This window comes from Pseudophryne corroboree, chromosome 8 (genome assembly GCF_028390025.1).
Source record: "Pseudophryne corroboree isolate aPseCor3 chromosome 8, aPseCor3.hap2, whole genome shotgun sequence".
In the NCBI taxonomy this organism is placed as follows: Eukaryota; Metazoa; Chordata; class Amphibia; order Anura; family Myobatrachidae; genus Pseudophryne; species Pseudophryne corroboree.
In genome coordinates this window covers 300,624,664-300,637,549 of record NC_086451.1, presented here as the reverse complement: position 1 = coordinate 300,637,549, position 12,886 = coordinate 300,624,664, and the positions used below count along the sequence as shown (strand labels likewise).

Below are 12,886 nucleotides of genomic sequence, written 5' to 3'. Positions count from 1 at the left end.
GTCGGTGGTTTTGGAGGCCTTGCAAGAGTCTCCGTTTGAGCCTCTTGCTGGCGATTGCTTCAGCTAGAAGGGTCTCAGACTTGGGTGCCTTATCCTGTAAGTCTCCCTAATTGATTTTTCACCGTGCCCAGGCAATTCTTAGAACGCGGCCAAGCTATTTACCTAAGGTGGTGTCTTCCTTCCACCTTAACCAGGAGATTGTGGTTCCGGCCTTTAATTCTCCTGACTTGTCTACCAAAGAGAGGTCTTTGGATGTGGTAGGGGCTCTCCGTATCTATGTGAAGAGAACTTCCTCCATTAGGAAATCTGATTCTCTTTTTGTGCGGTTTGGTTTTCACAAACGTGGCTGGCCTGCTTCCAAGCAGACTTTGGCCAGATGGATTAGAATGGTGATTGCACATGCTTATGTACAGGCTGGTCGTCCGGTTCCTGCTACCATTAAAGCCCATTCTACTCGGTCGGTTGGACCTTCTTGGGTGGCCCTCCGTGGTACGACCCTTGAACAATTGTGCAAGGCGACAACGTGGTCCTCAGGGAACACGTTTATAAGGTTCTATGCCTTCGATACCGCCCCTTCCCAGGATGCTTCCTTTGGACGCCGGGTTCTTGTGCCCGCTACAGTGCGTCCCCTCCCGTAAGGAACTGCTTTAGGACATCCCCGATGTTAATCCTTGTGGAGCCCAGTGTACCCCGCAGCAGAAAACGAGATTTATGGCAAGAACTTACCTTTTGTTAAATCTCTTTCTACGAGGTACACTGGGCTCCACAAGGCGCCCACCCTGACGCACTTAGCTTCTTTGGGTTGGTTTTGGCATAGCTGCTGACACCCTCTCCAGTGGTGAGTGTGTGGTGTAATTGGCTACGAGCGATTGTCGCCTCTGGTACCTGCTACTGCATTGGGCTGGTTAACGAAACTGAGCTCCTGTGCATGGAGGCGGGGTTATAGAGGAGGCGGCGCTGTGCATCTTGGGAACAGTCAAAAACTTTGAGCCTGTTGGTGCCTCGGATCAAGATCCTACTCTTCACCCCGATGTTAATCCTTGTGGAGCCCAGTGTACCTCGCAGATCCTAACAACGGTAAGTTCTTACCATAAATCTCATTTTTTTTCACAATGGTAAAAAAAATGATGTTAAAAATAGTCAACTTTATGCGTTACATGACCACATGCAGAGAAATTGTGAAAGAGAGATATGTCTGTTCTGTTTGTGATTTGTTATAATTCTTTTTACAGGGGAATGCAGACACGATTGACTTCTTTATTGATGATACACTGAAAGAATCTCTGGAGAAAGGTAGAAATGTTTTTTTGCATTGTATCCAAACTTTTCCAACATAAGGAGAAAATATATAGGTTGGTGTTTATCAAAGCTCAGAGAGAGATAAAATAGTGAGAGGTAAAGTACTAGCTAATCAGCTACTGCCTTACATTTTACAGGCTTTGTTAGAAGCTGATTGGTTGGTACATTGTCTCACAATTTTATCTATCTCCAAGCTTTTATAAATACTCCCATAGTAATATACTGTGTGTGTGTTGTTAATGTAAACAAAAGTATAATAACATTTCATGGATAATATCACAATTAATATCTAAAATGTATTTGTAAGGTAACTTACAAATGTTGGCTCAAATAAAAAAATCTCAAGTATTTTGATACACAAATTTATATTACATGGCTTTACAAATGATCATGAAATTATTTCTCAAATGTAAATTTACAGATGTGTCCTCTTACATCTTTGCTGCAGTCACGCTAAACAGCCCTTGAAGTTGCGCCATGCCGTGGCGGGACTTAGTAGAGTTGAGCATCTTTTTTGTCCGTGCGTTTTAGTCGCAAAGTAATATAATAAGCACAAGCAGCTTCTGCTGATTAAAATGATATGCGGCAGTATAGGGGAGGATAGGGTTAGGCTGTGACGGGGAGGGGGGAGGGTATGGTTAGGTTGCGGGGAGGGAGGGGGGAAGGTTATGGTTAGGCACTAAGCACGGTGGGTTAGGGTTAGGCTGCGGGGAGGGAAGGTTAGGGTTAGGCATTATGCAGGGAGGGTTAGGGTTAGGTTACGGCGAGGGAAGGTTAGGGTTAGGCACTAAGCAGGGAAGGTTAGGGTTAGGCTGCAGAGGGGAAAAGTTCGGGTTAGTTTGCGGGGAGGGAGGGTTAGGGTTAGGCACTAAGCCGGAGGGTTAGGTTGCAGGGGGGAGGGTTAGGGGAGTAGAGGGGGAGGGTTAGAATACTCACCTAGCAGGTGTTGGGATTCCGCTCGTTGGAATGCCGCTGTCGGTATTCTGACTGCTGGCATTCTAAGCGCCAGGATTGCGATACCATCCATTTGCCATAATTCTCTTGTTAGTTAGTTAATTAGAAATATACTGCTCAAAAAAATAAAGGGAACACTAAAATAACACATCCTAGATCTGAATTAATGAAATATTCTTATTAAATACTTTGCTCTTTACATAGTTGAATGTGCTGACAACAAAATCACACAAAAATTATCAATGGATATCAAATTTATTAACCCATGGAGGTCTGGATTTGGAGTCACAATCAAAATTAAAGTGGAAAAACACACTACAGGCTGATCCAACTTTGATGTAATGTCTTTAAAACAAGTCAAATTGAGGCTCAGTAGTGTGTGTGGCCTCCACGTGCCTGTATGATCTCCCTACAACGCCTGGGCATGCTCCTGATGAGGTGGCGGATGGTCCCCTGAGGGATCTCCTCCTAGACCTGGACTAAAGCATCCGCCAACTCCTGGACAGTCTGTGGTGATGGATGGAGCGAGAAATGATGTCCCAGATGTGCTCAATTGGATTCAGGTCTGGGGAACGGGCGGGCCAGTCCATAGCATCAATGCCTTCGTCTTGCAGGAACTGCTGACAAACTCCAGCCACATGAGGTCTAGCATTGTCTTGCATTAGGAGGATCCCAGGGCCAACCACACCAGCATATGGTCTTACAAGGGGTCTGAGGATCTCATCTCGGTACCTAATGGCAGTCAGGCTACCTCTGGCGAGCACATGGAGGGCTGTGCGGCCCCCCAAAGAAATGCCACCCCACACCATTACTGACCCACTGCTAAACCGGTCATGCTGGAGGATGTTGCAGGCAGCAGAACGTTCTCCTTGGCGTCTCCAGACTCTGTCACGTCTGTCACATGTGCTCAGTGAGAACCTGCTTTCATCTGTGAAGAGCACAGGGAGCCAATGGCGAATTTTCCAATCTTGGTGTTCTCTGGCAAATGCCAAACATCCTGCACGGTGTTGGGTTGTTAGCACAACCCCCCACCTGTGGACGTCGGGCCCTCATACCACCCTCATGGAGTCTGTTCTGATCGTTTGAGTAGACACATGCAGATTTGTTGCTTGCTGGAGGTCATTTTGCAGGGCTCTGGCAGTGCTCCTCCTGTTCCTCCTTGCACAAAGGCGGAGGTAGCGGTCCTGCTGCTGGGTTGTTGCCCTCCTACGTCCTCCTCCACGTCTCCTGATGTACTGGCCTGTCTCCTGGTAGCGCCTCCATGCTCTGGACACTACGCTGACACACACAGCAAAACTTCTTGCCACAGCTCGCATTGATGTGCCATCCTGGATGAGCTGCACTACCTGAGCCACTTGTGTGGGTTGTAGACTCCGTCTCATACTACAACTAGAGTGAAAGCACCGCCAGCTTTCAAAAGTGACCAAAACATCAGCCAGAAAGCATAGGAGCTGAGAAGTGGTCTGTGGTCACCACCTGCGGAACAACTCCTTTATTGGAGGTGTCTTTCTAATTGCCTATAATTTCCACCTGTTGTCTGTTCCATTTGCACAACAGCATGTGAAATTGATTGTCAGTCAGTGTTGCTTCCTAAGTGGACAGTTTGATTTCACAGAAGTGTGATTGACTTGGAGTTACATTGTGTTGTTTAAGTGTTCCCTTTATTTTTTTGAGCAGTGTATATTTAAAAATTATCTGTTTGGCCAGTTTCCCAAAACAATAATTTTACAAATATATTGTCTCTTTTCATAGCAATGGTGTGCCGTGACTGAGCAGGAGTCAACACTCTTTGTTCTTACTTCTATACTTCCTTTGCAAAATAGTAAAAAGTTATTATGTGGTGGATTTAGTTAATGCCAATGGATTACTGTATATTTAATACCAGTTTACATGGAGCTAAATTTGATGGCGCCACCACCACAGCAGAAATAGTTGTAATTACCAAGCAGGGAAAATGCCCTAACACTCGTTTATGGCTTTACTGACCTATCTCACTTTTCAATGTAAACCTCAAGCTTTTCGCTAAGATTCTAGTCATCAATCTTTGGAAGTCATACTCCCAATGGTCCATTCAAATCAGGTTGACATCACCGTGGACCAGCAGGCTCTAGAGCAGGTCTAATGGCTCTTTATGAAGAAAGTACTTAGTTACTTGGGTTTTGGGGAAGTCTTCCTCAGAGGTCTTAGTGCTGTTTATTATAATGCTACAGTGACCAATCTGGAAAATTGATTTGTCTTTTCCATTTATAAATATGTAAGATAAGACTAGACATGGGTGTCTGCTTTCGCTACTTATCCTTGTACTGATCATGCAACCATTTGCTTCAAAGCTTAGATATCACAATGACTTCCAATCAATTATTTAGCCAATCCCGGGATCCTGGATGTTTTTGAGCCCCAAAAATTACCAGGATTATAATCATTCTATCTCTGGTATTATGGGATTCGAAACACACTGCGGATTGGACCGTTTTGTTTTTTTACCTTTGGAGAACTTTAAGGCAGATATTGGATACCTGTCTGCAAACTTAGTTACTTTCATGCCAAGTACTGTAAACAGGGTTATTTTTCAATGCTCCATGACTGAATCGCTCTCCTAAAGGCTTACAATCTGCTATTTACCATCTCTTCCTCTGAAATCAAGAACCATAGCCCAAGTAACCACATTAGCTTGCATGGGAGCAGGAAGCAATGTAGACCTTGGATGCACAAGTATGTGAAAAAAAATCAGAACTAGCATCATCTCATTCTTAACCTGCAGTAGCAGGCTATACATTCAAGATCTCCATGAGGTTGAACTTTGTTCTCACAAGAATTTGCTAAATCTTTCCAAGAAACTTATATCTTTGCTGGAAGGCAGCCTGGCCCATATCTGAGATTGCGTTTCTGTGGATGGTGATTCATCATCAACATTTCAAATATATGCATTCCAAAGACCCTCAGGTTCTCCCCTCTCCCTTGTTCAATTCCTGCTGCTGCTGCTGTGGTCTTTAGCTCAGTTGCAGTATGACCCATGACCCAATGTTGGAATCCTGGTGCCCTGCTTGAAAAGAGATAGCTACTGTTCACCTCCTTGAAAGTCGAGCAACAAGTAAGCATTCTAGGTCTACCACTCTAAATCAGCCTCAACATTACATCAATAGCAACCATGTTAATTATGACTCCACCCACTAAACCAGCCCTGATATCGCATTTGTAACATTTACATCTAATGGATTTTCTGCTGCTACACAGCCCCAGTATCAAATTAATTGCATTCACATTGAATACAAAGGCTTATTTCTCCACAACTAGCTCAGAAGTAAATGTTATACCATTTATATTCAATAAATAGGCCTGTTGCCTCTAACCAACCACATATTATATTTATTCCTGCAAAACACTTGACAATTCTTGAATATTGTCACAGATGACTTTAATGGTTATTCAGATGCGGTTGGAGTTACTATCACTGCTTCTCCTTGGAAGCAGCAGTGATGGTGCTGTATGGTAACGTAGCAGGAAGTGTCTATTACAAGCAGACGCCTCCTGCTGCAGTAGGGATCCAAGCTGCGTCCCAGGATGCAGCATTGGATCAAAGTACTCGCCGCACAGGCCAGGAAATCATCCCTGACCTCTTCCCTCCCCCTAAACGGAGGCAACATGCCTCCGTTTTTACAGACAGAGCCTGTCAACACCCCCTCAGCGCCCCTGAAATGGCATTAGACTGTCAAGTCATTGACAGTCTGATGTCAGGTTGCTTATGACATCGCAGGACCCGTTCGCGCGTGCATGACGTGTTCTGCACATGCGCAAAGTACCGTACAGCTGTACTTTGCGCATGATAGCTCAATTACATCCCCATCTGAATGACCTCATTTGTCTCCTGTGTGGTTTCTGCACAAGCTACATCTGGGGAGGGAATGCTGGTAATTAGGCTGACAAGTATCTGGAGTTTCTTGCAGCTGCCATTTTCTATTTTTTTTGTGTTTTTATTTAAAACTGAAACGTTAGCTCTGTTGGAAGTGCGAACCGGTGTTGATTATGATCCAACGGTCTTTTTCATTTGTGAGCAAGATTATTCACTGATAGATGTTTCTGTTTGAGCTTTTTTAATTGCACTATTTGACAATAACCAGAATACAAGAAGCAACCAGAGTTTTATTCCTTTGTGTGAAATGATTTCCAAGGTAATATGATTTTTATAAGGACATGTTAATCAGACTATAATTTGTCCATTGGCTATCTTAATGCTTTTTATAAGCACACTACTAATTCTTTTGATTCCTTAGATTTTTAATTATTATTTTAATTGTTCTTTGGTCTAGCATGGTATGACTGTCGATGTATTTTTTCATGTATTTACATTATATTGTACTATACTCATTTCAAACCTATTATAATCACCTTTTGTGCCATAAAACAGCACTGTATCAATTTATTATTTCCATATCACAATATATGTAACTTTTTGGCACTTTGTGATCATTTTTACTGGAAAAAAATGCATAATAATGTATTTTTCCTGATGAAGTCCTCAGTACTTACAGAGCATTCCTTACTACAGTGTTGTATCTTCACAGTATCCAAAGCCATTTACACGGTGTGCATTTCAGTATGGCATAGTCCACCTGAGACAGTGAGGAATCAACCTCTCTATAAAGAAATAAGCTCTGGGTTACAGGATACGTACATGAATATAAAAAGCAAAGCACGGTGTATGGAAGATTATGAAATAATTATAAGCATCGCTAATGGTTTGATTGATCATTTAAAGAAATTCAGAGAAAAGAAACGGACATACAAGTAAGGACTTTTTGGGTTTCTGGCATTCCCCCAAGCTAACAAATACTTCCTGGCATAAGCATAAACACATTTTGCTTCTGTTCCTCTGTATAATATATACAGAGATACAGAGCGCACTTAGGGGTCTATTCATGAAGCAGTGAAAAGAGTGGAGAAAATGACCAGTGGAGAAGTTGCCCATGGCAACCAATCTGCTTTGAAGGAAGCCTTTATTAAGTACATTTTATAAAATGTAAAGGAGATGCTGATTGGTTGCCATGGACAACTTCTTCACTTGTCTATTTCTCCACTGTTTTCACGGCTTCATGAATAGACCCCTTAGAGGTCTATTTACTAAGCCTTGGACGGTGATAACATTCCAATCAATCAGCTCCTAACTTCCATGTCACAGGCTGAGAAAGATTGTATACCAAACAGATATAGACAGGCGCAAATAAAAGTGCTTTTTCCTAGCAGCTGTACTGGGAGATACTATATTTTACCCTCTAGGGAGACTTACTAACAAAAAAAAACCCAGCGCTCATAAATACAGAAAAGTTAAGAACAATTTAATCCACATTTAAATAAAACAATTACTGTATGTAAGAAACGTATCTGTTAGTGGTTCACAGGTACAGTAGTTATTAAGTCTCTGGATTCAATCCACCAATAAATGCACTCCTTTGTAATGTATTGTCCAATATATATTCGTGGTTACTAACACATGGCCATGTTTTACCACCAATTAGATTTTTCCAGCTGTAAGGCGTTTCTAAACTGTGTTCCAATGAAGGAGTCCAGATAACATTAAGCTCGTTCAGCGATGGCAAAGGCAATGATGGATCCTGGTCCACAGAAAGGTTTCGCTTGATTTGCTGTGTGACTGGATTTTCTTAATAAATGGATGGTACTAGGTGGAGAATTCCAATAACTGACGCGTTTTGCCACTCTTGGCAGCTTTTTCAAAGGTGTTTGGTCCCTCCAACTGACCCCCCTGGTCCTCACATCTTTCTGTTCCCTAGAGTGCTCCGTACCGCGTACCAGGACCGTTCGCCAAAGCTGAGCAGCTTTTGCGTGAGTGCCTGCTTCTCACATCTTTCTGTTCCCGTTAGTGTCCTCCGAATCGCTTACCCAGACCGTTCACCAAAGCTTAGCAGCATAAAAATGATGATGTGTTCCTCTCAGTGTCCAGTGGATAACCAGGATCCATCATTGCCTTTGCCGTGGCTTTACGAGCTTAATGTTATCTGGACTCCTTCATTGGAACACAGTTTGGAAACGCCTTACAGCTGGTAAAACATGGCCATGTGTGAGTAACCACGAATATATATTGGACAATACATTACAAAGGAGTGCATTTATTGGTGGACTGAATACAGAGACTTAATAACTACCTGTGTACCACTAACAGATACGTTTCTTACATACAGTAATTGTTTTATTTAAATGTGGATTAATTTTTTCTTAACTTTTCAGTATTTATGAGCGCTGTTTTGGGGTTCCCCGTCACTTTACAAAGAAAACGGCGCCAAAAAAAGTAACCCCCCCATGTCGACCTTTTGACCTGTCGACCTAGTACATGTTGACCTAATGACCATGTCGACCTATTGTCCCTGTCGACCTAATGCATGTCTACCTCCCATGGTCGACCTAATGACTGTCGACCTAAGTTGTGTCTACCCAACGACCCATACCCCTCTACTCAGACAAGCTTTAATCATGAAGCATATTTATGTGCATAGGTGTGTGTGCCAGTAGCTACAGGTGCGCAGACGGGCCCCCTCTCTGTCCAGGCCCGGTACTGCAGTCCCTCCCTGATGGTGGTCCTGATTACGCATATTTAGGTGCATAGGTGTGTGTGCCGGTAGATGCAGGTGCACAAATTCTTCTGGTATTCTGCATCGCTCCACACTTACTCATGTACATTTGTTATGAATAAAGTTCAGGGGTTTAATACTCCCATGAAAATTCAATTTTATTCCCTCTGTAAAGATGCATCAATTACCAGTTTGCATTTCAGGAAGAATTTCAAATAATACAAAACTTTGTATTGGAAAAATGTTCAAATAGTCTAAATGGACTTTTAAGTTTTTAAATATTAAGTAAAAAAATCTTTTTAAATACATTATATAGTTCCCTTGAATGAAAATAGTATTGCTGCTTTTGCCATGTATTTGCCAGGAGTACATTGTAGGTTATTCTAAGCCAGTATGCAGCATCTGATTGGTTGTGAGCTTGCATGGGGGAATGACTAAGCACAACTGGGACACCACATCTCCTGAATTATCCCTGCTGTTAATAAAAGTGTGTAACAAACTCACTTTTATAATTTATATACCTTGCAGATATAATTCGCGTGAAGAGGAAGTTAATTTCCTTAGAGAACATTCAGAATATCTTCTGTTATATTGGTTACCAGAATCCCTGAAGAGATCCAGGTTCACTTTTGTGTTCTTAACTCAAATTCTGTCAGTAAATGGTGAGAATTGCCTGGTTATTTCTAAACATGTCAATGCTGTTTTCTGAGATTTAGTAAAGGTTATAATTTAAAATCTAAAATATGGAACCATATACATATCTTAAGTCTAAATGATGTATATCTGTGATTAAAGGATCCATGTACTGAAAATATTCACTTTAAAACTAATTAAAGAGGCAAGTGGATGAAGATGTTATGTAACACTATTCTGAAAAAAATAATAATTGTTTTTAAATTGATGACAGTGTTATGGTAGTCTATATACTGATATTTTGTGAAAAAAGTGCTATGTCCAATTCTAAAGTTGTAATTATCTTTAGCTGTAGATGTCTCCGTTTTTAATAAATGTAACATAACAGCTTCATCCACTCACCTCTAATTATAATACATACGTGGAGTGGGTTAGGATTAGGGGTAGGGATAGGGTTAATTAAAATACTTACCGGGATCCATTGGGATTCTTACCGCCAGGATGCCGCTGTCAGCGTTCTGACCGCCAGGACCCCGACTGCTGGAATTTCATATTACATATTCCAAACTCTTTCATGAAGAGATGCTATCCTTAACTTTCTGCTAATGCTTACATTACTAAACAAATGTATTTATTGTTGTTCTCTGGCATCAGGGAGGGCACCAGTGTCTAATGACACCAAATATGTTCTCCTTCAGTAGCTGCACAATTACGGAGTATAACCCATGTACAGTACATACATAATAAGGCAGTTGCCTGTAGTACTTTGTTGTTATACGTGAGCTCTTTGCTCTCCAGTTGCTTCTTGTTTGGATTTTCTGTTTTATTAGAACATCCCCAAAGATATTTCTCCAGTGTATACTTCCCCTAAAACATACATAAGTGTTTTCTTTATGGTTAGCAACCTTGTAATAAGCTGATGATTAACCTCCTTTTTGGTTAGTCTTAGAACCAGCCATCAAGAACTTGGCAGACTTCAGTTGCATCAATGAATTCATTGTGAAGTCTTTGGACAGTGAGGGAACTTCTGACTGGCAACAAGGTTTCCTCCCATGTGGCGAGCTGATTGGGGAGGCCAGCTGCATAGAGAATGATGTCTCTATTATCAGCATGGAGAGTGATCATATCCAATCCAGGTAACAGGTTATTTGTCTGATACAAATTCCTTACTTCCTATAAACCTCTGCAACACTTTGCTGTCCACTTCCTAAACACTTTTTCTGGGCTTAAATTACCGCAAACCCTCAGCTTAGTTGTATTCAGTAAACGATAATGAGTAAGAATATCTCATTCCATTCATGGGAATATACTAAGGGGGTCATTCCGACCTGATAGCTAGCAGGCTACTTTTAGCACTGCTGCGATCAGGTAGTCGCCGCCTACAGGGGAGGGGGGTTAGCTGTGCAGGGCTGCGATCCGCTGTTTGTGCAGTCTCTGCACAGCTCAAGACTTCATCACCCGCTGCGACGATCCTTCCTGGAGCTGACGTCAGAATCCCTCCATGCATTCGGCCGGACACGCCTGCGTTTTCTTCGGCACTCCCAGGAAACGGTGAGTTGCCACCACCGGCTGGCCTCTTCCTGTCAATCTTCTTACGTTCGCTGCTGCAAACGCTTTCCTCGTTATTCTCATCGCTGCCCGGCGATGGCCATCGCCAGGCATCGCCGCACCTGCGCATTGCCACCTGCGAACATGCGCAGTTCTGACCCGTTCGAATGGCTGCGAAAAATTGCAGCGTGCGAACGGGTCGGAATGACCCCCTAAGTCTCTTACTTAGGGGCTAATTCAGAGTCACTCCGAAAGCGGCCACATCAGCGTCTGCGTTGCATGCTTGGCATTAGATGCTGATTTTTGCCTGTATTCAGGGTTGGTAGCATCCTCATGGCTGCACCACCCCATTACATCTGCTGGTGAGAGTTGTCCTTATCCTGATCAGCAATAGAGTTGTCTGAAATTGGCAGATGTTTGTGTACATTTACCTCTGAATAGACCACAATAGAATCTACATGCCCAGGCCAAATATATGCTAAGTTTGTACGTACACCACGGTGCCGCAAATCCGTGTGACTTCCGTTCTAGTCTGTTTAGCCTGCACATCTGCTGAGATATGTATGTACGCCCCTGACACATGCGCACTAAACTGATACTTGCCAATGGCATTGACAACTTGCACAACAGTATGACTTGAGATCTGGGCCGCCTTCATTCCTGGGGCATAGGATACCTCCTGAAATGCCCCTATTACAATCCACCATTGGGCAGCGCTCTGCTATGTTTGCACATCATTTTATTTTGTATATATAAAATTAATTCAGCCTAGTTAAGTTTTAATTCATAATATGTTTAAACTGTAATTTGGCTTCTTCCCAGCTTATACATGGATAACACTGGTCAACTCTCAATTCTCTTACGTCCTAGAGGATACTGGGGATCCATTTAGTACCATGGGGTATAGACGGGTCCACTAGGATCCATGGGCACTTTAAGAATTTGATAGTGTGGGCTGACTTCTCCCTCTATGCCCCTCCCACCAGACTCTGTTTAGAAAATGTGCCCGGAGGAGCCGGTCACGCTGAAGGAAGCTCCTGAAGTGTTTTCTGTATTTATTTTTCTGTTTGTTGTTTTCAGGCAGGACTGGATGGCACCAGCCTGCCTGCTTCGTGGGACTTGGGGGGTTAATTATCCCGTTCCCCGATGACAGGACACTAGCTCCTGAACGAACTATTCGCAAGCCCCACCACGGCGAGTGTACATTCCCACAGCACGCCGCCACCCCTAACAGGCCGGAAGAGTGATGAGTACTAAGCCAGCGTCCCGGTTAGCAGGTCGCCGGCCATTATGGTGGCATGAGGGTATGGAGACGCACGGCTTCTAACCGGGGCGGATTGCGTCTCCAGACTCAGTACACAACTGCGTCTCAGTACACTGTACACAGTACTTACACTGGAAAACAAAGCCTTAAAACAGATCTGTCTCCATTTTAAGCACAAAATTACCTCAGCCAGTATTAAAAAACCCCGGGAAGACCGTGCGCCATTGAGGGGGCGGGGCTTCACTATAAACGAATCCAGCAGCTCACCAGCACCATTTTCCCTCTGCGGTGGACACAGACGCTGACTGACAGGGATGCGCAGCTCCTCCGGTGTGACTCCAGATTACATCAGCGGTACCAGGCGGTCATAGCAGGGAAGGAGAGATTACTAGTGTACTAAGTCCCCAATCTGGGTACTTAGTCTGCGACCCGGCTAAACTTGGCATTAGCAATAAGTGCGCTGTGTGCTGGCTCCAAAACATCTCTGTGTCTCCCTGGAAGGGCTCTTTGTGGGTTAATTGTGTTTCTAACCTTTTCCTGTGTGTGTGTGTGTGTGTGTGTGTGTGTGTGCTCTGTCACATTTACAATATGGTCAGGCAAAGCGTGT

The 12,886-nt window shown here is 43.2% G+C and overlaps 1 protein-coding gene across 3 annotated transcripts in view; it reads left to right on the top strand.

Moving 5' to 3' along the window:
* The window catches only part of LOC134949015 (uncharacterized), a 211,639-nt gene that overhangs the window by 8,750 nt on the left and 190,003 nt on the right, over positions 1-12,886 (top strand). For 2 of the 3 annotated variants that reach the window (XM_063937344.1, XM_063937343.1), the window contains exons 2-5: positions 1,233-1,293; positions 6,816-7,038; positions 9,363-9,496; positions 10,411-10,603. In XM_063937344.1, the coding sequence (XP_063793414.1) occupies positions 1,233-1,293; positions 6,816-7,038; positions 9,363-9,496; positions 10,411-10,603 (611 nt within the window). Of the gene's footprint in view, positions 1-1,232; positions 1,294-6,799; positions 7,039-9,362; positions 9,497-10,410; positions 10,604-12,886 lie in introns of those variants that run through there. The other variant, XM_063937345.1, reaches the window with a different exon arrangement.